At 39.5% G+C, this 25,569-nt stretch overlaps 1 protein-coding gene across 1 annotated transcript in view; it reads left to right on the top strand.

Moving 5' to 3' along the window:
- Positions 1–25,532, top strand: part of LOC146458733 (uncharacterized) — a 43,694-nt gene extending 18,162 nt beyond the window's left edge. The window contains exons 12-29 of the mRNA XM_085090378.1: positions 1,175–1,320; positions 3,083–3,257; positions 4,561–4,752; positions 6,322–6,564; positions 7,850–8,002; positions 9,117–9,233; positions 10,924–11,037; positions 11,778–11,891; positions 12,596–12,709; positions 14,529–14,556; positions 14,755–14,846; positions 15,497–15,619; positions 16,933–17,046; positions 18,611–18,709; positions 21,566–21,616; positions 23,512–23,556; positions 24,356–24,472; positions 24,624–25,532. Coding sequence (XP_084946504.1) covers positions 1,175–1,320; positions 3,083–3,257; positions 4,561–4,752; positions 6,322–6,564; positions 7,850–8,002; positions 9,117–9,233; positions 10,924–11,037; positions 11,778–11,891; positions 12,596–12,709; positions 14,529–14,556; positions 14,755–14,846; positions 15,497–15,619; positions 16,933–17,046; positions 18,611–18,709; positions 21,566–21,616; positions 23,512–23,556; positions 24,356–24,472; positions 24,624–24,748 — 2,162 coding nt within the window. The 3' untranslated portion in view covers positions 24,749–25,532. The remainder of the gene's footprint in view (positions 1–1,174; positions 1,321–3,082; positions 3,258–4,560; positions 4,753–6,321; positions 6,565–7,849; positions 8,003–9,116; positions 9,234–10,923; positions 11,038–11,777; positions 11,892–12,595; positions 12,710–14,528; positions 14,557–14,754; positions 14,847–15,496; positions 15,620–16,932; positions 17,047–18,610; positions 18,710–21,565; positions 21,617–23,511; positions 23,557–24,355; positions 24,473–24,623) is intronic.
- The last annotated feature ends 37 nt before the right edge of the window (positions 25,533–25,569 follow it).

The following is a 25,569-nucleotide window of genomic DNA, read 5'->3' as shown; positions in this document are numbered from 1 at the left end:
TGATGCTGATATAAAGTTTGCACAAGAAGATTATATGTACAGAGAGAAGATTGACATATTTGTCATTGATAGCTTTTTGAAAATGTAGTTATAGTTTTAGTCAAACCAGAAATAGATCCATGACAAATTTAATTTAATCGGTATTAATCTGCCAAGTTCAATCTACTACTAGTGTAACTTACCATGAAATTTAAAGTTGTATGTGAGAAGATTTTATTATAAAAGTAACATTAGTAGACATTAGCAGGCCCGCTAAATTCTGCAGAGGCCATTGCACCGTACAATCTAGAATAGACCCTGTCTGCATGTACAGTAAGTGCAGTGCACTTTCCACTACCAATTTGAGGACGGTGCCTACTAATACCGAAGTATTTTGCGCGGTTTATGACTATGCGGGAAAAGCAGATCTTAGCAAGGGCTAAGGAAATCCAAAAAGAAAATTGGGGGTAACCACGCATTTTTTAGAGATAATTAAGCAGCAATTATTCTAAAAAGCAGTAAAATACAAAGCAATGTATGGCATTTTCTTCCAAATTGAAGATTAATTATCTCTGAAAAATGCATGGTTACTCCCAATTTTCTTTTTGGCTACCAAGAGCACTTGCTAAGTTCTGCTTTCTCCTCATAGTTTTGAAGCACGCAAAAATATCCCTCTATTAGCAGGCACCACCCATAGGAAACCCGAGTATCACGAGATGCGCAGAACGTATGGGCAGTAACAATAGTAGGCACCGTCCTTAAAGTTACATGCAGTTTACTACAAATGTATAAGAATTTTTAAAGTATCAAAGGCCTTTTAAAATCTACACCTAACTTCTAGGATATACACGCTGCCTCAGACATTCTGCTCCAAATTTAATAAGTACAGCGTGCATTGCAGATGAGAAGTTTTTTTTAAGGATTTCTGGTCATGTTAACCCGCTCTCTAAACTTTACAAAGGTCATCAGTCAAGGTCTTTTAAGCCAAATTTCTACAATGATTAATAGGTGGTTTGCAACCAATCCCTAGAGATCCTAAAGACAATGGTGTGGCAGCCATGTTGGATGACAGAACCTTTTGTCATCCAACATGGCCGCCATACCGTTGTCTTTTGGAAACTCCAGGGAGTGTTTGGAAACCACCTATTATAGGCCTTTTGATACATTGTTATTTTTTATCCGCTTCTTCATGTAGGGACCTGTCACGATGAAGTGAATAACTTCCGGTGCAGTTGTGCCGCAGGTTATCTTGGCAGGACTTGTGACAATGCAACAAACGAGTGTTCAACTAATCCTTGTAAGAATGGAGGAGCTTGTCATGATTTGCATCAGGACTACAATGTAAGGCCCCCAAAAATTAATTAATATGCAAACGTTTTTATAGTCTGAAATGTCAGCCATCTCCTCCCCCCACGCCCCCTGTGAGACGGCTGACATGTCAGACTAACGTTTTTAAAGTGAATTTTATGCCTAAAATAGTTTGAATAGTTTGTTTTAATAAGTTTGAAAGCTTTTCTTTGGGAGGTCTGCAGGGCTTTGAGTAAGATCTGAAGTAGCCGGTACTTGTTCTAGTGTACAGATACATGTAGCACTGTTTCAGGGTAATTACGAAGTTGAACAACACTTCCATCTTGAAAGAGAATTTTTGACAAGGTCAAGAAGTTTAGAGTTGCCATTGGAGAAAATAATTCTTCATTTTGTACTTCCAGTGAAGCTAAGAAAACCATGGACAATCGAATATTCTGGGGTGCTTATTATGTTGGGAAAGAAAATCAATGAGGGTATGAGATGAGAAAACTGCAAGCTGTAACAGTAATAATTATTTTCGTGGTTTAAAGTTTTTTGTGTGGTTTGATTTTGCCTCTGATTGGTCAAAGAACGATAAACATTCCAGGACTAATTTTCAGTAATCACAATTTTCTGTGCTTCTCTGAGTTAATTTTTGTTTTACAAAGTTAAACAGCGTAACTTGACATTGGTCTCGGGCTCTGACAGGTGCCTGTGGGGGCGATGTAGGAGCTCTCATAAGGTCGCACGTGATTGGCTTGCAATCCTTCTAGAAAACAATAGAACAAACAGAACAATAGGAGCTGCTACACAATTAAAACAATGGCAAGCTTACGAGAGCTGCTGTATACTACTGGGTCTCACCATGTTACTGTAATTACCATTCCTTGCTAGCTAACATAGCATCCTTACAGTGGCAGTTTCCTTGTGTTGTGATCACTTAGTGATGTTGTACATTTTAAACACGGACCCGCACTATAAAGGGAATCTTGCCCTGGCCAAGTCGCCAGTCATTTCATTGTAGACACTCAGCTGTGAACATCGCAGAGTCCGTGCGGCAAGATTCAATAGAATGTTTGCAGAATAAATTTAAAATTCGTACATGTATGTGTATTTACCTCGTGAATAAAGCTTGAGATTTGCCAACTTGTTTTTGCGGCTCAATTACAATATATGTTGTCCAAAATATTCTTTTAACGGCTTACGTTATTTTTTCAAGACACATTTGTTTTTTGTTTGTTTTTTGAAATACCGATTCCACAACGCTTACTTCCTACTTGCTCACTATGTCCATCATCCCTGTGGCCCAACATTTCAACTCCACCAGTCACAGTATTTCAGATATCCCGGTGCGGGGTATGCAGTTATGCAATGGGACGAACCTCCAGCGAAAACAGCGTGAAATGAGGTTGATTTTCCAACTTGGGACTGTTCAGCCGGATGGACTTAACGTCAATTTTAGCTATATTTGAATTGTAACTCTTAATGCATGCGCGCGCTACTATTCATATGCGCGCGTGTTTCCAGTTGCGTATTTCAACGGTTTTCTCCACACTGAAGAAGGTTTGTATACCCGAAACGTCTGTGTTTCTTTCAAAACCATTTTTGACACTTTTTGATAATAATTTTTATTTCAATCCTATCCAAAAAACCCTAATGTAACGTTAAGAGGTGACTGTGTGTAACAATAGTGGGAGGAGCTATCCCTTTTATTGTGCTAGTCCCTGTTTGAAAGAAAAGTTGAACCGAAAACAATGGTCTCTGCAACACAAGCAAACATCCTGTAGTTGAAATTCTTTCTTTGTCTCTTAATTAGTGCTCATGTCCTGTGGGTTTCACGGGCAAAGATTGTGAAACTAACATCAACGATTGTACGTCACCATCGCTATGCAACCAGGGGGTCTGCCAAGATGACGTCAACAACTTCACTTGTATCTGCCACAATGGATATGCAGGGAGGCTGTGTGATGAGAATATTGATGACTGTCAGAGTGAGTTCATTTGAAAATCAAAGCACAATACATTTTGACTACGTTTAAGGTCATAAAAATACATTAACAATGCCACTAAAGGACTTTTCTGTCTCTGGTTAACATATGCCCCATTCACACCAAGGCTTAAGCACGTTTCAAAGCTGTTTAGTTAAACACAGTTTAAAATTGTTTTCTTTATAAAAGCTGCTTTGGGATTTTTGTCGACTACAGATTTAGTACAAATGAAAGCATAAGTTAAAGCTTAGTTAAATCCTATGTCAAAGCCGATGGTTCAGCTTTCTGTTACCAGTTTTCATTTTGTTAAACCTGGTTTAATTAAACATGTTTTGTTGGTGTGAATGGGGCTTTAGTTTTTTTTCAAACCAATGTTGTGATACGCAGCGATGTAGCTAAGAAAATCCCCGACCGGCCAATTGTTAAACCTATCTGGCTCTAAAATAATTATTAGCGTCAAGTACATGTATTTGTGTTCTGTTGAAATCTCAGTCAGTGGTAAGATCTCTTTAGATGGTGAAATCCACCAGTTAAACCCGACTCTTAGCAACATCTCTGCAACATAAAATCATAGTTTTTGAGTTCATATTCAGTTAGATTAGTGTCTAAAAATCAATTACATATTCTTCTCCCTACAGGGACATACACATATACATGTAGGATATGATGTGTTTGTATGGGGTTGCATGTTCTACTAAAACCTTTGACATAACCCAATTTGATACAGTACAGGCCCTTTTATCTATTTTAAAAATAATGCCCACTTTTTCTGCAGGCATATATTTTGATTGGTACATTTTCAGATAGTCATTTGATTATTCCACATCGAAAACAATTTCTGACTTTTTTCTGCATTTGCGTTAAATTTTAATAGTAACGGAATTTGAAAGAACGTCAACAACAACAACAACAACAACAACAACAACACAACTACCTTTATTTGTCCTCTTGCCGTACGACAATTTTCACAGTAAAAATAATTTAAATAGTTAATTGAAATTAAAAATAAATAATTAGAGTACTGACCAGCTGCCTGGAAGAACCATGGAGACCAGTGGAGCCAGGCAACCAATTTTTTCTAAGTATTAGATTAGTAAGTTACAGGTTGGCAAGATGGCACAAACTAACACAACAGACAAAAGCTCGCACAACAGAAACACAGATTCAAATAGACATGGATAATTACAAGAAACTTAGTGCAATCCTCTCATTATATACTGTACATAATAATCTCCTAGTATAGTGTACACTGTTTTAGGAGTATCCCTATTAAAGCATTAAAGCATTTACATGGACCTTTATTCAGGCCATCAATGTCAAAATGGAGCCTCGTGTGTTGACGGCATTGCCCAATATACATGCAACTGTACCAAAGGTTTTGAAGGACCATTATGCAGTAACAATACTGACGATTGCGTATCAGCTGTGTGCCTTAACAATGCAACATGTGTGGATCAGATCGCCAATTACACGTGCGACTGTAGTCTTGGTTTTGCAGGTGAGTGCATTAGTTTGTAGCTGCTGTTTCGCTCAGTTTACTGTCATTGCAGTTTCAGAATTTTGCGAGTCGTTGGAGTCAACGAACGTGGAGGGGAATAAAATAGGAGGAGAGTGTCAAGTCTAAAAAGCATTCATGGTACTCTACATATGCTGCGTGTTTTAAGATCGTCCTTTTCCTTCATACCTGCTCGTACTAAAGTAATAATGTAATAAGGCTTTCCAAGCCGGTTTGTTTTTCTGTTACGTGTTAGTTGTCGTGGCCTCAGGCGTTGTTCATTTCTGGTTTTGACTTGTTTGCTGTAGGTCGTCCACATTTCTGTTCAATTGGTTTTCGTATCACAAGCGTAAAAAACCTGCCGACAGAGGAACATTTGTAATACGGGCAATTGTCACTATTTCAAACGGTCAAGTCCTTGCTTACACAAAAATTGATAATGCTTGTACAGCTTATACCAATGCTTTAAAGACTTACAATTTTAGAGCCTTTTTTTTCCATTACGCTATTCAGGCGGAATAACAGAAACAAAACAAACAAACAAAAAAAGAGTTTTCCTATTCTGGGCATGTATAATACTCCACGCTAAAATTGAATTGGCTGACCTCATGCCTGATCACTCCCTGCATAGCTTTCAGTGGCAGTTCAGTTTCAGTTCAGTTTATTTTTTCTTGCCATAAAAAGTGTACAAATATGAATTATTATTATTATTATTTAACACTAATTGCGAGGAAGCCCAAGGGAAGTCACCGGGCTTATAGGGAATGGGCTCTCTCAGTTAAAGTAATTGGAACAAAGTTTTTTAACAGTTATACATGGGAGCGGGGCCAAAATGGCAGAGCTACAGTAAATGTTAAAATATATTACTAGGTTGTTTTAATTATAGTTAGGCTAAGAAGAAAGAAGAAAAATGTTTGAACGTTTAACCGGGGCTTTAGGACAGCTACAACCGTACTTCACTTTTTTAAATTATTTATTAATTTTATTTTAACAAGGACCTATTTTTAAGAACGTTGAGGCTGAGATTAACTAAAATTTAGGAACATACTAAGAACATTATTCAGGCTGAGAGCCAGTTTAGGACATTTTTACTTTGACCAAATAGTACATGTATGTATGAAAGCCGCGCAAAAGAGCACAAGCAACTTGACACCACATTACGGCACATCTTTGATAGATGTCTTGGTCACGTCTGCATACAGTAATACCCATTTTTTTAAGGAACCCACTCACTGGTCGCAAAGAGTAGGGGACGTAGTTCCCGGTGTTGTGGTCTGGTCTTTTTTGTGCGTATATTCTCATGGTTGGGTGGGTAAATACTCGTAGATATTAGCTGCATAAGCTACTCTAAAATCCGAGGGTAAATAAAGATACATACATGTATGATATATACATTTATTGAAATACTATAACAAGTGACTTAAGTACATCTTAAGAACTTTTTCAGACTCAAATTGCCCACCCCCCCCCCCCAAAAGAAAATAATAGTAATAATAATAATTAATAATAATAACGTTTAGCCTCAATGCCAAAGTGTAATAATTTTCTTATTATAAATCTCTTAAACTGTAGGTCGTCACTGTGAGAGTCCCATAGATTACTGTGCGCAAAAGGGCTGTAACAATAGCGGGACATGTGTAAACAAGAGAGGATACCAAAGCTGTCTTTGCCCAAGTGGATTCAATGGCTCTAGCTGTGAAATCACTCCATGTATGTCAAATCCTTGTATGAATAATGGCACCTGTCAGATGCAGCCTGATCTGCGATACAAATGCAAGTGTAACCCGGGCTTCACTGGAGCGTACTGTGAAGTTGGTAAGTTAACTTTACTTTTTTCACCTTTCTTGTTCAACAGCCGTTGCATATAAGACGACGCGTCTAGTAATACCCATTTCTGTTTTTCTGTATTTTTCATGTCGGTCACCTGCCCCAGACCTCCACGTTTCGCTCGGTCAAAACATCGCGATCTGGTGTTCGAGCCCTGACCACTGGTAGAGGAAGAAAAATTATTTTGTTTTCTTTTTAAGTCTCGAAAAAAAATTTCGGTAAATGCGAAAATTCGCTCATAACTGGATGACTTTTGGAGGTATGGTGAGATTTATTTCAGAAATCCTCAAAGAAAAATATTATATGCAGTCAACTGTCTCATAGCGACCACTTCTCGTAAGCGACCACCTCCCGTAAGCGACCACTTGGTAAACAACCGTTTTTTGTTTCTCAGTTAAATACTGTTTCAAGAGCTCTCTCGTAAGCGACCGCCACTCAAATTTCTTAAGGGACCGCGACCACTTTTTAGGCCAGAAAATTGACATATTCTTTTGTTTTCTGTTTCCGGTAAGCGACCACCCAACATAATCACGTATGATCGTGAGTAGATCATTTCTCAGAAGTGACAAAAGTTCAATTTTTAATGACGCTACCCCGGACTGCTGAGTTCAAGTATAACATGAGACACATTGCCAAGTACTGTACGCTCTACTGTTCTTTTCCCGAAACTTGTTGCATGTGAAAAAATCAAATAAATTAGTTTCTATTTGCGTAATTTTAGCTGATAAGGTATTATTTTTATGTAATTATTAATCAATCCAGTATTAGGCTTATTTTGTTGATCTTTCCCGTAAGCGACTACTTTGTCGTGCCACAAGGGTGGTCGCTTACGAGAGAGTTGACTGTATTTATATATAGGGCGGACCTGAAAGCGGGTACGTACGTGGCTGCTGCAGCCGAAAAAACCGAACGCATAGGACGATCGATGACAATGCGAAGTCTATTTCCACAATAAGAAGTGAAGTGAATTTCCCATGCAAAGTTTATAAATCAACATCGCAGGAAAGTTCTACTCAGTACATGCAGCTTTCATTTGACACCCTATAGGATTCCATCCACAGACTCGTGCGGTAGGATCATCTTGTACAGCATAATGCATTTAGTATATAACAGGGAAATACTGCTCAGTGTCTAAGAAGTTAGGATGACTATCTAACAGCTCCGTCTCAGCACATTGTGCATACCCTGTGCTTCTGCTAGCACTTGCGCTTGTCCTTGTGTCATACATGTGGTACTGACAGAGTTGAAGAATAAATCTCTTTGTGTGTTTTAGACATTGACTACTGTGATCCCAGGAATAACATCTTTTCCCCGGAGGGACAAGCAGAGTTTGGTTACTGTGGTCAACGTGGGACGTGCATTGATGGGCTCTTAACACATAAATGCCAGTGTGACAGAGGGTGGACTGGGGCTAAGTGTGAGACTGGTACGTCATAAACATTTTGGTAGTAAACTAACAGTTTCACAAGAAAACCTTTTATTATACAGACACGAGTGTTTTACTGGAAAATACACCACTTGTAAATTCAAACGAAACTACATCCGGGACCCAAGTGGCGTATTTTCCCACTTTTCACGGTTGTTTTTTGCAAACAGTCGGTAAAAAATGGCAAAAGAAAGAATTGTCTATATAACAAAAAGAAAATGACTGGATGGCTGAAGATATGAATTTTATTTTCTCTTGTTAAAATCAATATTTTACTCTCTCCCTGCGCTCGTTCGTAATATATTGTCTTAACCACTCGAAAATAAAATTCATATCCTCGCGCCGCCTTGTAATATCCCTTATATCTTTAACCGGTTTTTTGTTCTTTTTTCGGTTAACCGCGACTTAACGTAAGTAATGCACGAATGATTTCAAATTGCAAACGAGTAAACTTTGTAGGACCTCAGAAGTGAATAATAGCAGCCAGTCCGACTGCAGTTTCATCCACATCCTTTACATTTTCCTTAGGGCTACATGTACGATCTCACCTTTGGCGTCACTGTCCTCTTCATCACAAGTCATGGTCTTCCAATATCGTAGTACAGCATGGGTTTGCAATAACTATGCATCATTTTTTCAAATCCCTGTCTAAGACCCAAATTCTCTGTTGAAGACCAGACAAGCATTAAAAAAATGTACAGGAGGCCCACACAAACTGTGATTTAAATGTGTGACCGTTTCGTCAACTCACATTAGACTCACAGTTTTTGTTGGAACCGTATGATAAATGTACCCATGAGTGAGTTTATTCCCATTCTTACTCTCTTTACCTTTTTTCTGTGCGAAGAGGCAACGCGAGCAAATTTTCTTATCCACGAGGAAACAACATGACTGTGGAAACGAGGCCTTCAACAACCAACCTTCAGATCTGATATCCAACTCCCTCACCACTACAACATTTTTGTCTGCTTGAGCTCTAAGCTCTGAGTAACTACTTTGAAAACCAGTCTTTATCCAGTATATTGACAGATGAATAGATGATTTCTCTGGAGTTCCGATACAGCCAAGCAGTTGCAAATTAAATATTGACGATTTCCCCTTCTTCATTTTGCAGACATTGATGAATGCTCTCCAAACCCGTGTGAACATGGGGGACAGTGTGTTCAGACATATAATGCCAGTTATCTGTGTGGCTGTGCCGCAGGTTATACTGGTGTCAACTGCTCAGTAGGTAAAGTAAATTATTTAAATGGTTTTACTGTTGTTGATAAAGCTCCCCCTTACTTTGTCATAATTGAAAGCAGCGATTGTTAGCTGACAAGTGTGGCATTCTTGGTGTATTTTACTTGTTTTGGCAAAAGGTGTGCGCGAAATTTTGGTGGATAAAATCGATTGTCTGCATGGGGTTAACTGATAGTTGAGAATCGGTCAAAATCTTACCTGTAATTTGAAAAATGGCCAACTGATAGTTGAGAAACGTAAAGAAACCTGTTAGCTCAGATCTCTAAACTTTGTTTGAGTATAGTGTGAATTGTACTTGCAAATAGCTTGCCAATGACTGTGCAGTTTATCCCTGGAGAAAATTAAATTTCTAACGAAGATGGCTCTGATATCGTTATAAATTGTTTCTTTCGATGTGAGAAAAAGCAAGCAAGAAAGAAAGAAAGAAAGAAAACTGCCCGCTGCAAGTAATTATTTGTTTTTCATTTTAATGATCACGTACGAATCCCATCCACACTCTCAAAAGTCAACTCAACAAAAGTCAATTCTCCAATGTCAACTCAAAAGTCAACTTACAGCATAAGAAAGACTGATTACATGTATTTATGACCTGCAGCTCAAGAAAGTTGCTTAATAGCTTTCGTTACAGTGGTTACTACTAACACACCTTTAACAGTCGCATAAAGTTGTGTTTTGGTGGACGTCTATCATGGAGAGGCCGTTGAAATTATTTTGAATTCTGTCGAAATGTCAGGGCAACAAAGCCATTAATTGACAATTTTACCCTCTAAGTGAAGGTAAAACTTTAGCTTCCTATCCAGAGAAGAGAAGACGCTGTTTACAGGATAACGTATTTTTGAATAAATTGAAACTAACTTTTAATTTTTACTGCACGTGATAATTTGTTAACTCGGCACTCATCGCCACAAAAACCCAACTTTATCGGCCTCTTTTGCAGGTGAAGGATCGCGTGTTATTAGTACTCCCTGTAAGGTTCATTCACACAATCAACTGGTGAATTGGTACCCTGTGCAGCATAATAGAGACTTTTAGATTCTAGTAAGAGCACGAATACGAGTTTGTCCAATAGGCAGAGAGCGCGCGCGAGTGAATAGAGTCATTTTGGCGGGAAAACGAGGGAGCCGTCGTCCTTTTATTAGGGAGCTTTAGCAACCACGACGGCGACGGGAACGAGAACGTCAAAAAATCAACAGGCTTAATAACCCAAACAACAACTATGCACGTGCATTACGCTTTACTTTCTTGAGTATCTTTTCGCCGTCACTGCACGACTAGGACGTGAAATTTCCTGATGGGACGTTTTATGGAGGATGTAGACGACAAGTTTTTGTTTCCCTTTCTAAACTTGGGTGCGGTTTTCAAGAATTCAACTCTTAGGAAATTCAGCTACATTTGACAATAAAGTAAGTTACAATAATCGTAATGACGTTTGAAAAAAAAAACAAAAACAAAAACAAAAAAAGCGAATTCATTTTAAGAGTGACGTTTTCACTGTCATCTCCGTCGTCATTGCTCAAGCTCCCTACTACGAGGTTTTGTGAGAACGACACAGTGGCGAAAACTAGTCCTGGAAACGAAGACTTTTATCCACACACTCAAAAGTTTCACCTCAAACATTGTCAGACCATGACCATGAAAGTGAATGAACCTCTTGTTGATATCTTTTTTGTGTTTATCAGATATTGATGACTGTCGTAATAATTCCTGTCAGTCTGGCTCAACCTGTGTTGATAAACTCAATGGTTATGAGTGCAGGTGTCCTGTTGGTCTAAAAGGAATCTACTGCCAGTCAAGTGAGTAGCATTTGGAACTTCTCTGTAGTTCAGCTGTTCCTGCGACCATTTCACAGAGCTTTTAAATAATCGAAGGGCTGAAAGTCTAACCGTCTATTTTCAACGATTGAATCGGAACGCTCTGAACACTAGAAACAATGGGAAAGCAGCAAAACTGCCCAAGGTCAAACTGGATTTTGCGCGCCGTTGTTTTATTTTTAGGTGCCTCGATATTTAATTCATGAATCCTAGAGTATTATTTAGGAAAGCCTTGGACGATTATTATCTGTAAATTTTTACTGTAGTTCTAACTTAGTGCATATTTTGCTTTTACATATTTTAGTTATTCTTATTTGTAAGTTTTTTGATTTTTAGTCAACAGGACCCCGTTGATAACAGTACTCTATACTGAAGGGTTATCCTGTATAAATATTCGATCATCATCATCATCATCATCATCATCATCATCATCATCATCATCATTATTATTATATTATATCCGATTTTGGGCTGATTTTTCGTTTTGCTCAAAAGTGCCTAAATTTTTGCATGTTGTCTTCAATTTAGTCAGAGAACATTGTCCTGTTTTTTTCCGCTGGTTTATGGTTAGTTTTCTGAGAGAAAATACGAGGCCAAAAATATCAAGTCAGTGAAAAGATCAAGTCAGATTATGATAGGCAACCATTTAGGTTTCCACGTAAGGATTTTATAAAGATATAATGTGTTTCATTTGTTGTGTTTATACGTGCTTTCTCCTGTAGACTCGTCATGGTGTGCGAATCCCAATCCTTGTTTTAACGGTAACTGCACGGATGTCGGTGATAATTATACGTGTACCTGTGAACCAGGTTTTACTGGGGAAAGATGTGGCACAGGTGAGTATGTCAGTGAATTGACAACGTCACTGTACTCAACCTTCTCTTAAAAATGGAATGGGAAACGTGGTAATGAAGGTGAAGTGTTCAGCCTACACCAGTGTAATGTTAGGTTGGTAAAGTCGCACTCGAGCGTAAGTGGCCCACACGGCCGGAAAAAATCAGAAGAATTAATCTCTTTGAACGATATTATTTTCATGCTTTGGCGACTAGAATAAACACAATTTACGTAATTTTGTGGCATATCTTCTGGCTTAACCCGGTTTCTGTAACATAAAACAATTAGGTCAATTGCCCCCCCCCCCCCTTCCCCAATGGGTTGCTAGTCTATCGCAGGGTTACCCCCAGCAGTATGTCGCCGGTACCCATTTGTTCCCCTTGCGAAGAAAAACAGTGAGGAGCAAAGTTTTCTTGTCTAAAGAAACAACACAGTAATGAAGGGAATGAAGGGAACAACTTATCCTTGAAACACCGACCCCCCCCCCCCTCCCCCCATCTTCCAATCATCCCTGAACGCTACACCACTGCGCCTCCACCAGTGTGGGACAGTGCAAACATCTGAGTTGCTGACGTTTGTCGAACCCCGTGAGAACATGTCTGGTACTTTCACTAGGTTCATTAATGACAAGTATCACGCATACTACTAGGATAATATGGATACTGACGTTTAAAAGGTTAATCTAACTTGATGTTTTGTCCCTTAGATATAAATGAGTGTCTAAACTCCACCTGTGGCGCCAATGCAGTTTGTCTGAACCTGCCTGGGGGATATGCGTGTAAATGTAAAATCGATTTTACTGGAGCGCAGTGCGATACACGTAAGTTGACGGTGCCTACTTTTGTTACTGTGCATACGTTCTGCGCATCTCAAGCTACTTGGGTTTCCTATGGGTGGTGCCTACTAATACAAGGATATTTTTGCGCGGTTTGAAACTATGTGGAAACTATGCGGAGAAAGCGGAACTTAGCAAGTGCTCTTGGTATCCAAAAAGAAAATTTGGGGCAACCATGCATTTTTCAGAGATAATAAAGCTTCAATTTGGGAGGAAAAAACGCTTTGTGTTTAGAACAATTGTTGCTTAATTATCTCTAAAAATGCGTGGTTACCCCCAATTTTCTTTTTGGATTTCCATAGCCCTTGCTAAGATCTGCTTTCCCCGCATAGTCATAAACCACACAAAAATACTTCGGTATTAGTAGGCACCGTCCTTAGAACCAGTTCAAATTACTATCCCCAACAAGTGGCTCGTTGTAAGAGTAAAATAAATAGTGAGCGCCTCCGTGGACTAGATAGGGAAGATACACGACGGTAACACCAACAAAAACGTTACGTGAAAATGTGATTTTGCGTTAGTTAACTTCTTCGCGATTATTCCAGTTCGTTCAACTTATACAATATGGGCGAACTATCTTGGAACTGAATTGATTGGAGCAGCGTTTAAGTTTAAACAGAAAATGAAAAATTCACCGTCGTGCATTGTCGTTCTCCAAAAACACTTTGGATTTGGTCATTCACGTTTGTGTTTTGCAGAAGACTGCCAAGAAGTTTTATTACCAAAATTCGTAACACACGTACAGAGCGATTGTTTGTTCATTAAATTCTATTGTTTTGTGGCATTCTCAATGACGTCGTCTTCGTAGACCTTAAGCCTACCGAATACAGTTCCGTTTGTTTGTCACAAACTCTGAGGGGCATAAGGTTTGTTTGAACTGAGTTTTAGGTTTCTGTTTTGAGAAAAGAAAAAGTAGTCGTGCTAATTAAGAATAAGTAGATTTGGGAATAGTTCGTTGTTCTACACTTTGTTTAGTAGAACCACCAAATGTGAGGAATGGGAACGTGTTATCGTTTGTGCTCTAAGGAATTAATTTTCTGGTGCACTGCTTCGTAAGTGCTTTTCCTTCTACTTCTTCTTTAACGTTGTTAGTTTTATTTTGCTTGAGAATTGTACCGGGTTTTAAAAAAGAAATTTTCACAGCAAGAGGTGGACCTCTGCCTCCTCACTTTGCTCAGCCAATGGTATTTTCCTTTGCTCAGGTGGAAAGAAAGATGTAAAAAGCAGAGCTCAAGGAAGGCTCTTTTTTTTTTCTACAACTCCCCCATTTTTCTCGCTGGCTTGTAAATAGTGGTTGTTCCGCCAAACGACTCTTACACCATTTTCACTGTCATTACAACCACTCACTGCCTTTGCTGAATTAAGTTATGGGAGGCGAGATTTTGCAAAGATACAGAAGATAGGAGGTCGTAAGACAGAGAGAGGAAAGGTAGGATGCGTCGCCGAAGGGGAGGTGGGTGGGTAAAAAACATTCTGAAATCCCAGAACGGCGTAACTTGGCGAGAAGGACCAAAGAGCAGGAATAGTTTGCTTAAATAGGCAGATGAAGTCCCACGAGACACGGGTGGCATTGACCTTAAAACACCGAGTCGTTACAAACATGCCAGCGTTGCGCGCAGGCTAATTTCGTGGTTGTTTAGACAGTGAGAATATTACTAAACCCCAACTAAGTGAACTTGCTCATTAGTTAGTCGTCATTCAGCTCAGTTTGTGTAAAGCTTCTCACGCTCGTCAGCTGTGCTACAAAGGCTACATCTAACGTGGGAGTAATCCATCTTTGCTTTTTATTTTCCTCCTTGTGAAGGTATCAATGACTGTGACCCTGGTTCATGGTAAGTAAATTTTTAAGTCACTATTAAAATAGCTTTAAGACGTTAAGCTTTAAATTGCCAACTTCACGGCTGCTTCCATTTTTTTGAGGTACAGTAGACTCGACTAATGGGTTGAACCTCAAGTTCATTCGAAACGTTGGCACATTTTTGTTTAGTTTCTGTTCTAAAATTTGTAATTTTTTAAATCTCATTTCGTAGCCTTAATGGCGGAACTTGTGTCGATGGAGAGCGATCTTACACCTGTAAATGCCTTCCAGGATTTTTTGGCGACAGATGCGAGCAAGGTCAAGGTGTGTTCCTGTTTGAGGCTTATAAATGTAAAGTGTTTGGTTATTAATTATTAGAACCCCAACAGTGACCAACATCAGTATTCTCCATACTTTTATTCACTCGATCAGACAAGTAATGAAAAGAAAGCAAATGATCACTCAAGATGAAGTTCTTGATGTTTAAACAAATTCTCCCAACAAGTAACGTAAGAAATATATGGATACAGTGAGGAGAATTTGCTTGTGGATACTGGGCTTAAAAAGTGAAAAAATCAAGAGAGGGTTTAAATGCATGCACGAAAGAGCAGCATCCTCAAAACATAGGCTTTTCATTAGGTTATTTTTGAATCATGTAGAAAGAGGATGGAAAGTGAATTTAGTCGGTGTGCCGAGTTTCAAAGAAAATGGTTCGAAACTCCCTTGAAACAATGCAACTGGCAAGTTGTAACTTGCACTGATGATGGTATCAATGACCATTTGGCAACTCGTGATACATTGCCCTAAAATGCCTGTGATTTAACATTTTGCAAACTGAAGTACTGCATGTCTTTCAACCTTTGGTTGATTGCAAAGGCGCTGTAAATTTTTGTCCTTAAGTTTGATGACCTAAAGTTAATTGTCGCTAAGTTTATGCCTACTCAAGTTGTTGTGCGTTTGGTTGTTTGTTCCAGACCTTAACGAATGTCAGACCCCCGGACTTGGCATTTGTGGAGCAGGACAGGTGTGCGTCAACACTTTAGGCAGCTTCATATGTGTCTGTCCCAAGGGAACCACAGGGCCTGAATGTAGAACAAGTGAGTGAAATCAGGGCAGTTCAGTCAGTCAGTCAGTCAGTCAGTCAGTCAGTCAGTCAGTCAGTCAGTCAGTCAGTGAGTCAGTCAGTCAGTGAGTCAGTCAGTCAGTCAGTCAGTCAGTCAGTCAGTCAGTCAGTCAGTCGTCTGATCGAAACTTCAACTTTGTTTACGAGCGGCTGTCCGTAAAAATCAAACATATCGCGGCAAGGGTGGAAAATTCAATTTCTTTCATATTTTAATGTTAGATAGGCTAGGATATAACTAAACTAGCTGTATAGTTTTTCAGGTGAAATATCTTTTTATTTCAAAGAAAAATGCAAATAACGAAAATCCGTTAAGATCGTCATTTGAGGCGCTAAATTATTACACGGGTTTGAGAGCCTCGCATGCAAAAACAAATCATTCTACCGCCTCTAAAACACTCAAACCTTTCTTTTACAATCCGGTCAGTCAGTCAGTCAGTCCGTCAGTTTTCTGATCCACCATTTGCCTCAATAGTACTAGCAGCACAACATTCATTGTACCCTTCACATTCACATTGTTGCATAATCACCCATAATCATCCAAGACTTGCTCCCGTCTGGCCACAGGCAGCCCACTCTCAAGATAAGAGATACACAATGGTTTGAATTGCTAGGATTTGTATGGGAATGCAACGGATTTGTATAAAATGGTAGAAATTAACATTGTTTTGTCAATAAAGTCAACTTACCTTGTTGCTTCTTGTATTCTTTGTCATTTACCAGCTTCCCAAGCCAATTCGAAGCGATTTCGGCGAGTTCGCGTCGTTCGGGTTTCCACTAGCTTCCACTACTAAGAGAAAAGCAAGCCAAAACACCTTTTCAGCCATGCCTGAAGCACGACGCGGCAAAAATCCGTTGAAATCATCCCTAGTGTCCCAATTCCTTCATAGGGACGAAAACGGGATTTAAAAATGAGATTTGAGAACATCCTAGTGCATCAGTTTACAGTTTATATCTCGCTTGCCACTTGACACACAAAGTTCTGTTCACGTAAGCCTTCACCCAAACAACATCATTAGGGATAAAAGAATTGAAATTCCTGAAGGATGGATGTCCATGATCAAACAGTGTGATAGCCGACCGGTACCACAGCGGACCCCAGAGGGAACAGCGTTTAGTTGAAACAAAGAGGATAGAAATCCTTTAATCGCTAACTCCTGATACACAGTGGTCGAGACGTTGCAATCAACACCTATTGCACACAATCGTGAGGCAAGCGATTAAATTGAGTTATCATTACAAACTACGATGATTTACATGTTTCATGACAAGTTCTTCTTTCTTCGCCAGATATTGATGACTGTGCCTCTTCACCGTGTCAGCATGGTGGAGTTTGTACCGACCAACTTAATGATTATCGATGTAACTGTTGTCCTGGATGGAGTGGCAAGAACTGTGATCAGTGTAAGATATTTTTGTTCCTCAGGCTTAGTATCAGCACATTATCAAGCTACCGTATACCACAGCTCGTGTTAGTATCAGTGTTTAAAAACAGATTCCTTGGTCTCCCATCCTCTTGCATCAGTATTTCAACCGTTTGAGCCGGAAATTTTGGCTAAGTTGAGAGCACCCCGGGCTTCTTTCCCTTGAGGTATTTTACTGCAGACCGTGGACTGTTCGAGAATCTAAATCGACGGTTGTTTCTAGAATGGATACTCCAAACCAAGGCCGGACACCTTATGGTGTTTACACAATGTAGTATTTTTAATCCTTGACGAGAACAGAAGCCCATTTATTAGGCAGAGAACTGAGACAATAGAGTTCCATTTAGGTAGGGAACATCTGTTTTTGGGGATTGGCACTGATCTATACTATTTGGGCCTAAGGACTGATTTGAAAACGGTTAGCTGGCATTTGTTGTCATGGCCGAACTCTCTGAAATATGTCAAAAAACTTAAAATGACCATTTGCTCAACTAGCCCTCGTTGGTCTAGTGGATATGGATAGGAGATACGAAGCAAATGACCGGGGTTCGAGGCGTACACTATTTTTATTTGAACTTCTTTTACTGTTCAGTAAATTTGAGCTTAAACGGGAGCATCGCAGTTCTGTTTTGTGAACTGGCGACTAGTCCATTATCTCCTTCTAATTTTAAAGATTTTAAGTAATCACAACAGGAATGTCTCAAAACAATAGGTATAAGGTAATTTCTTGATTATTTTTTGTTGCCCTCCCCCGCCCCGTTTTTACAGGTAGTGACTCGTTCACGAGGACGTTACATTGAACATAATCTCTTTTGTTGTTGTTGTTTATCTGAACGCTATTTTCTCGTCAGATTTCTAAAAATAAAATAAAATTAGATGACATCCAATGGACCGTGAAAATTGAAAGAGACAAAGTGAATCAGAATCCATAGCGAACGAAGTGACGTATTGACTCTACTGAGCTAAATAATACTTTCCTTCTTGTTGCGTCTTTGATTTTTAGCAATATTGATATCCACCGAAACTCAGCTTGAAATAAGTGAAATGAAGCACTCTGGGTTGCTTGTGATTATTGAAGCTTTTACCGCACTTGTGTAGTGAACACAAGTTACAAGCCAGAGAAACATCGTGTTTTTGAAGAGCCAATTTTACAGTTGTGTACTTGGTGACCAGGCCTTGGATTGGAAGTGAGGCTGGGGTGACCTTGTTTTGATACAAATCTCACTGCTTTTTATATCTTGCTGTTCTTGTGCTAACTAGTTTTCATTTAAATACGAAAAACAGTAAAGTTTGTATCAAAACAAGGTCACCACCAGCCTCGCTTCCAGTCAAAGGCCAGGTCACTAAGCACACTACTGGGCTATTCGCGTGCGATAGCACAAGAACAATGTCCTGAACTAAACAGCACTGCGCGTGCGTGATGTCTGCCTTGTGCTTGTGTGTATAGAGTAGTGGGGGCATCCTTGTGTTGTTTTTGTATCTCAAGCGTGGACAAGGCTTAGCCGCTGTTTCTCCATTTTTCCAACTTTTGTTTTTCTTTTTAGTTAACAAGCAAGTTGACGTTTGCGGCTGCGAGAGGGGAACGTGCGACTGCAACAAAGACACGCAGACTAGCTTTTGTGTCTGTTTTAAGGGATTTGAAGGTATTTAACAGTGTTTTCTTGATAATTAGGTTTTATCATCAAGTTGATAAGTTGACTTGGTCACCGTAAAGAGAGATCATGCAGCTCTCGAATCTATTTACGGAGGCCAATTTACGGTCGAGAAAACCTAATATTTGTTTACACTCTCCTACCAAGCAGCACCACAGTTTCTTTAAAAACTATTATAATCCATCAAATATTTTCGCTCGCGCGCGATTGGTCTAAACGCCTCACGTGACCGAATATACCCCAGCTAAAACTGGGGAATATCCGATGATATTCCCCAAGTGATATTCCTCCATTTCAAAAACTGCAAGGCGCGTCTTGTTTACAATTAAAATTAAGATGGGGGAACGGTTTGCTTTTGTGACAGAAGGAGAGACAAACAAAGCAGTATCAGAAAACAACATACGCTCTAAACGTTTTTGACGGTAAACTGTTCTTAAACGAAATGTTCAAATACTCAAGCTCGTTGGTACATGTTGCGAAAAATATTTGAAGGATAATAACCACAATAGCCTCCATTTGGCGCGAAAATATGCTCAGATATTTGTCGTTGGACATTATCTGCTCCTCGAAGCTCACAGTTTTCCTCGAGCTTCGCTCTCGGAAAACTGTTCGCTTCTCGGAACAGATAATGTCCGCGGACAAATATCTGAGCATATTTTCGCGCCAAATGGAGGCTATTGTTTATTTAACCCCCTTATCGATTTCATTTCGATTTTGCATTGGAGCTAGTAGGCAGGGATATTCACCAGTTATGTTAACATACTAGTTAATTTCATCCAAATAGTTTATTTGTCTTTTTAAGTAATGATAACACAGAATTTGAATACATTAGCCAATTTATATATTTATGTATTAAAGTAAGTAAGACTTTGTAAGAAATTAAGGATACTTCCTGGGTTCGCGGGTGTCCTTTGGAAAAACATTCGTACGCGCACAAGTTTTAATAAACCTCCAACAAACTACGTATATATCATTATAAAGCGTAATAAATGTAGTTTCCTATAAAAAATATAATTCAGCGATCTTTTCCTTTTTTAAGTGCCAAGAACCAGTAGAACCTCGAATCGACCGATTATCGAACGCCGCGTGAAGAACGAAATCGCTGCACAGTGTTATTTACAAGGCATCAATCAACAAAAAGGTGTCAGGCTTTTTCGAAATTGTGATCGGTTATTTAGATATACTCTGCCAAAATTCAAGTGCGAGTTTTCGCTCGATAAAGGTTTGCAAGAAAAACAAGCCTCCACAGAAGATTATGACACCTCATTACGTGGCGAGCCAATCGAGCAACAGGACCCCATGGCGTCAACAACAATAACACAGAATTTCGCGGAAAAAAGTATCGCGTTGCAGACACGTTTTAGACTCCGCTGTTGTGATCGAGCGAGATGGGGAAAGTGGCGAAAGTAAAACGTAAAAATCAACCAGGAAAACGGGGAAAACCAAGGCTAACGAAACCGAAAGCGCGTCAGCGGAGAGTTTGAGGAGTGCACTGATATCAGAGATGAAATCTATTGGGTAGATTGTTCGTTTTGATTGCGTGTAATGTAATTTACGCTTCAAGCTAAAGCGATTATTCATTTCGTATCAAAGGAAATGTATAATGAAAGAAAATCGCATTTTTACTGTTATTTAGGTACGATGGTGATTTCTTCGTAAGAAATCTTTAAGATAGCGTGGAGCGGAGCAAAAAGCGAGAGAAAGGACCACACAGAACGCGTTTATAATATCTCCAGTATTACACGTGGGCTCATGCGCTTCTGGCGAGTTCTATTTCATCGGTCTAATTCTGCTGATTTTATGCCAATGTTTCATTACAAACGCGCAGTAAAACGTTATTCGGTTTTATCTCGCTGAAGAAGAAAGAAATCGGCCCAGAGGATGCAGAATATGATACTTGATATTTTCACAGGACGCTTGCAAAGTTACCCTGCAGGACTTTTGCACGGCAATCGACCTCTGTGTACTTGATCCAATAACAGTGGATAAATTTGAAGGCCGCTGCTCCAGTTCTTCGTGATCACCTTCGACAGAACCTTCAACGTCGACTAGAGTTTCTTGGTCGAACCAAGAGCTTTTGTTGCTCTCTGCAAGATCACGTTTTCGATCTTCGCTGAAACCTATCTTTCCCTTTTTCTTAGGCCCTGGCTTCTTCCGGGATCTTAATTATCCACAGGCTCTTTTCATTTTTTGATGACTTTTCCATGTGGGAAGCGCGAAGAATATAAAATTCGAAGTGAGAAATTTTCTGCAGGCGAGATGTAAACAAAATATGCTTATTTCTGATATAAGAGCTCCCGGATGAAGCGTTTTGCCGCGAACATTCCTCTGGGGCGTCCCGCACTAAGAAGATTATGACACCTTTTTTATTTATTTACTTTTATATGGAAATAAGTTTTCCTAAATATCTCGCGCTTTTTTAATATTTTTCAATTTTTTTTTTCAGTAAATGTTAGATAAAATCCCCAAATTCTATTTGGTCGAAAAAAATGTTTTTTTCACTTTTTCACCCTATCGAACCCAGGAAGTACCCTTAAGGGGAATGAAAACGTAACCACGTAAGAGCAATCAGTTGTCTCAAGATGTGGGAAACTTTTGGTAACTTAAAACTTTCTGTTTAGAAGTTTCAGCTTGAGATTATGTTGTTCGAATCAGGTTTCATTCCGTGGCATCGATAACAGGCTGAAAGCCTTCCCTTCGCATCTAGAAAGTGAACATAAGCTCGTGTTTGTTCTTCAGATTCGTAGAACATTAAAAAAGACCTCTAATGTTTCTTGTTAGTCCAACGTGGTCTGTCTTGGCAGTAAATTTACGTCTTTATGATCTTGGTGTGTTTTACTTTGACAGGTGACAAATGCCAAACAAATTCCACGGCAGCAGAAGTACAAAGACGTGAAGGTAATTTATTAATTTGAATTTTACTTGAACGATACAGAAAACAAAAAAATGACTTTTATTCGGTCAAAAGTTTATTTCAGGGACATATTTCTGGGTGATCACCTGTTGGAGCTCATTATTCAGGGTGCCAAGGTGTGGGAGGGAGGAACGGGGGGAGGGGGAAATGAAAGGCCTTTGGATTTTCGGAGCCCCGAATTTTTTGCCGTGGAGCCCGGGACCCGACGCCTTCGTCTACTTGGAGCCCTGAGGACAAAAATGTTCCTCCTGGCCAAATGGAGCCCTAGAGTCCCGTACTGTTGGCACGGAGCCCTGAAACCCCAAACCCCTGGTTATACGTTATTGGACGGAATTGCGCGTTTTAACCTTTGTTAGCCTTGACCCGAAGCGCCAGTGGTGACTAACATCTAATTTCTCCTTACAATGTCGCTGCTTGATTAAACATTTAAGTCAGGAGGATAAAGAAATTAATCACCAAAGATGAAATGGCTTGATTTTTAGACAAAATCTCCCAATTAGTAGTAATAAGAAAGATATGGAGGACAGTGAGGAGAATGTAGTTTTGTTGTAAATTATCACAAAACTGTCGATTAGTACCTCTAGTCAGAGACAGAGTAGGCCGGAATGGATTGAAAATTGAAAAATGTTAGGCTAATTTTTTTTTTAAGTTCTCGCATTTTTGTTTCCAAAATGCGCTAGAACAGATCAAGAGATGTTCCTTTCAAGAACTGAGTTGATTCCTTTCCCCTCGTTGTCCTAGAATTATTTTGTAGCTAAGTTAAGGTCTTATTTCACCATTTTTAAGAAAACGGGTCAAAAACACCATGACATTTCCCTCTTAAAACACAAAGTTAACAGCTTGAAACAGCTGCCCCTAACAGTCCATGTGCTTATATTCGGAAGGGCTGTCAGAGGGATTTTAGCGTGCTTAACTTTGTCATTATAACGTATTAATTTTTTAGGGATTGAGGAATGGCTTGGGTAGCCTCATCCACAGTAATGCGTTTTCAAAAGTGTCCGCTTTCATCTCGGCGAAAACGAAACAAAATATGTTCTTCCACGCTAGCATTTTCCTATCGTTTTCACCTATCCACACTAAAAAGGTCGAAAACGATGAAAACGACTGGGACCTGGGATTGGTCATGTGTTAACATCACAAGACCATCCCCCATCTTGGATAGATGCTCCGCTTTGGACTGGAGCCGATGGCATGTTACGCTTTTTACGTCACCGTTTTCAAACGTCTCCGTTTTCACCTGTCCACGAAGTGTTTTCAAACGTGTCCACTTTTGAAACCGTTTTCGGAAGTCTCGGTTTTCATTGGCGTTTTAGTGTGGACGATAGGCGAAAACGCATAAAAAACCATGCGTTTTTCAAACGAAAACGCATTAGTGTGGATGGGACTTTACTTTCAGAAGGGCTTAGGCCTAGTTTATACGTCGCGCTACAGTCGAATTTAATTCCATTAAATTCGTCTTTCCGTCGACATAAATCGTGGCGTGGTTTTATGCGTCGAAACTAATACGGTCGAATTTAATTCTCTTCCCAAATGCAGTGTCTCTGGTCAGAGGTGTCTCCAAAATATTTAGAAATACATTAAGAAAATGTATGCATTTTATTCGACGCGACGCTAGTGCGACGTTTAAACTGAAGACGCGTTATAGATATTTTATCCGTCTTACCAAGACGGATAAAACGTCTAGGACGAATTTAATTTACCAGACGAATTTAATCCGTTTTAGACGTCGCACTATCGTCGAATTCAATTGCTTGTGGGACCTTGAATTAAATTCGTCTGAATTAAATTCGACTGTAGCGCGACGTATAAACTAGGCCTTATATTCGTAATTTCACGGTAATATGACCTGTTGATGATTTCTGTCTCCTTATTTCTTTAGCTGAAGCAATGAAGCGAGAAAAAGAGAAGAAAGAAAAGGAAAAAGGTATGTATTTCAACCTCACTACATAGCAGACGTTGCACAATGCATCTGGTTTATTTTGCTCAACTTTGGCCGTACCCCAGTGGCGCGTTTTTAAGGACAACATACAAAGATCATGAAAAGCAATACGAAATACAGCCTCATCGGCGTTAAAAGAGCATGTAACACTGCTGGATACGAAAAAACAGAAAAAAAAGCTTTGGGAGAAAACTTGAAGCGTACCTTCCCGAAGCGATGCAGTGTCAGCAATTCTCCGGGGTCTAAAGGGTGTTTACAAAACAGCTAAATACAAGTCCTGACTAGGATTGTTACAGAGCGAAAACTAACCAACAAACCACAAAATCAAAATGAATCGATAACTTGTCTGGGGCCTAGAATAACCCCACAGGTAGCAGCACTTTTCTCTATACTCTATACGTAGTTTAATGGCCTTAGCTCCCACGAGTCTTTTGTAGCTCAGTTGTAGAGCATCCGAACAAGCAATCGGAATTTCGACTCCTGATAGGAGCACTCGGATTTCCTTTTTCCGAGTATGCCTGTGTCATTGACTGAATAATACATCATTCTCAGCTCTATTGTTATATTAGTAAATCCATAGCTTTATTCACGAGGCAAATACGCATACGAATTTTAAATTCGTTTTGTCAATATTCTATTTATCTTGCCGCACAGACTCTGCGATGTTTGACTGTAATGTAATGACTGGCGGCTTGGCCAGGCCAAAGTTCCCTTTTATATTGCGGGTCAGACCTTAAAATATTTATCTTCGAACACTGAATATTTTTGTTTTTTTTTTACTCAGTTGTGAGGAACAGGAACATTGGTATCGCGGTGGCGTTTTCTGTCCTGGGCGTGGTGGCAGGAGCTGCAGCCATGTGGTTTTACATGAAAAGGAAGGCTGCAGAGCCCAAGCCTCAAAGTATGTTGCTTAAAAAAATTGTTGGTTTGTATCTTATTGTCGAAAATTAGTGCATGAAAACATAATGTCTGTAATGTGGTTCGGTATGGCAAAAAGATGGATGAAGAACGTTGCCTAACTAACTGTATTACTGTCTTGGTTACTTACATAGGATTTGGATTTGATGGAGTTGAACCAGTGAACTATGCCGGGGGAGAAATGATGTACACCAATCCTGCTTACAGTACAGTTGGAGATGAAGGTGTCGTCACTTTTGAGAGCAAACCACAGCTTTGAAATAGTGCGGGGGTGGAGTGGGTAGGAGGAGGACATTAGCAACTGTACTCTTAGGCGACGTTCAGCATGCGAACTATGTCAGCGGTGAAATCATGAGAAGGTGCAGTTAGGCATTTTTAAGACCCATTTAGAAGGTGCAACTTTTGTTGACGGCCTGATCGATTATTATAGGGTTTTAAAGGAAACCTCCACTGTTGAAAGAAATTATCGTTAAATTGTTGAAAATATAATCTAATTTAACGTTTTGTTGGAAATCATGGAAATAACATTTCTGTGTCGGACAAAACAGGATTTGATTATTGCCAATTTTCACTGTTGCATTCCCCGGGCGTTGCTCTGCTGGATTTCATGACGTAACACGGTTGTTCTATTGCTTTAAACAAACGAACTTCCGTTCACTGTCAATAGCGGCAACCGTATGACGTCACAAAATCCAAAATGGCAGCGCGCGAGAAATTTAAAAGCGAAAATAGACGATAATCACATCTAATTTTTAGCACACTTGAATGTTATTTTTAGTTTTCAAATTAAAATTTTGAATTTAGACACTATTTCCAACAATTCAACGTGAAAGCTTGTTGTTAATGTGTTTTTTCAAAATCCTGCAGCATTTTAGGTTTGATTTGCGTCAATTGTTGGCATTGTTGGCCGTATCTACACGAAACAGTTCGCTTCGAACAAAGTTGTACCTCCTAAATCGGCGTCTACGTTCCTTTCTTGGTATGAACGCGTACACCATATTTTAATATACTATTAAAACAGAATACTGTTAATCCTGTAAGCCCTAGTGAACAGCATCAAATGTCCCTGAGGTCACAAGA

The sequence above is a fragment of the Pavona decussata genome, unplaced genomic scaffold (genome assembly GCF_977016875.1).
Source record: "Pavona decussata unplaced genomic scaffold, jaPavDecu1.1 SCAFFOLD_229, whole genome shotgun sequence".
Classification (NCBI taxonomy): Eukaryota; Metazoa; Cnidaria; class Anthozoa; order Scleractinia; family Agariciidae; genus Pavona; species Pavona decussata.
This window is presented reverse-complemented; position numbering and strand designations above follow the sequence as displayed.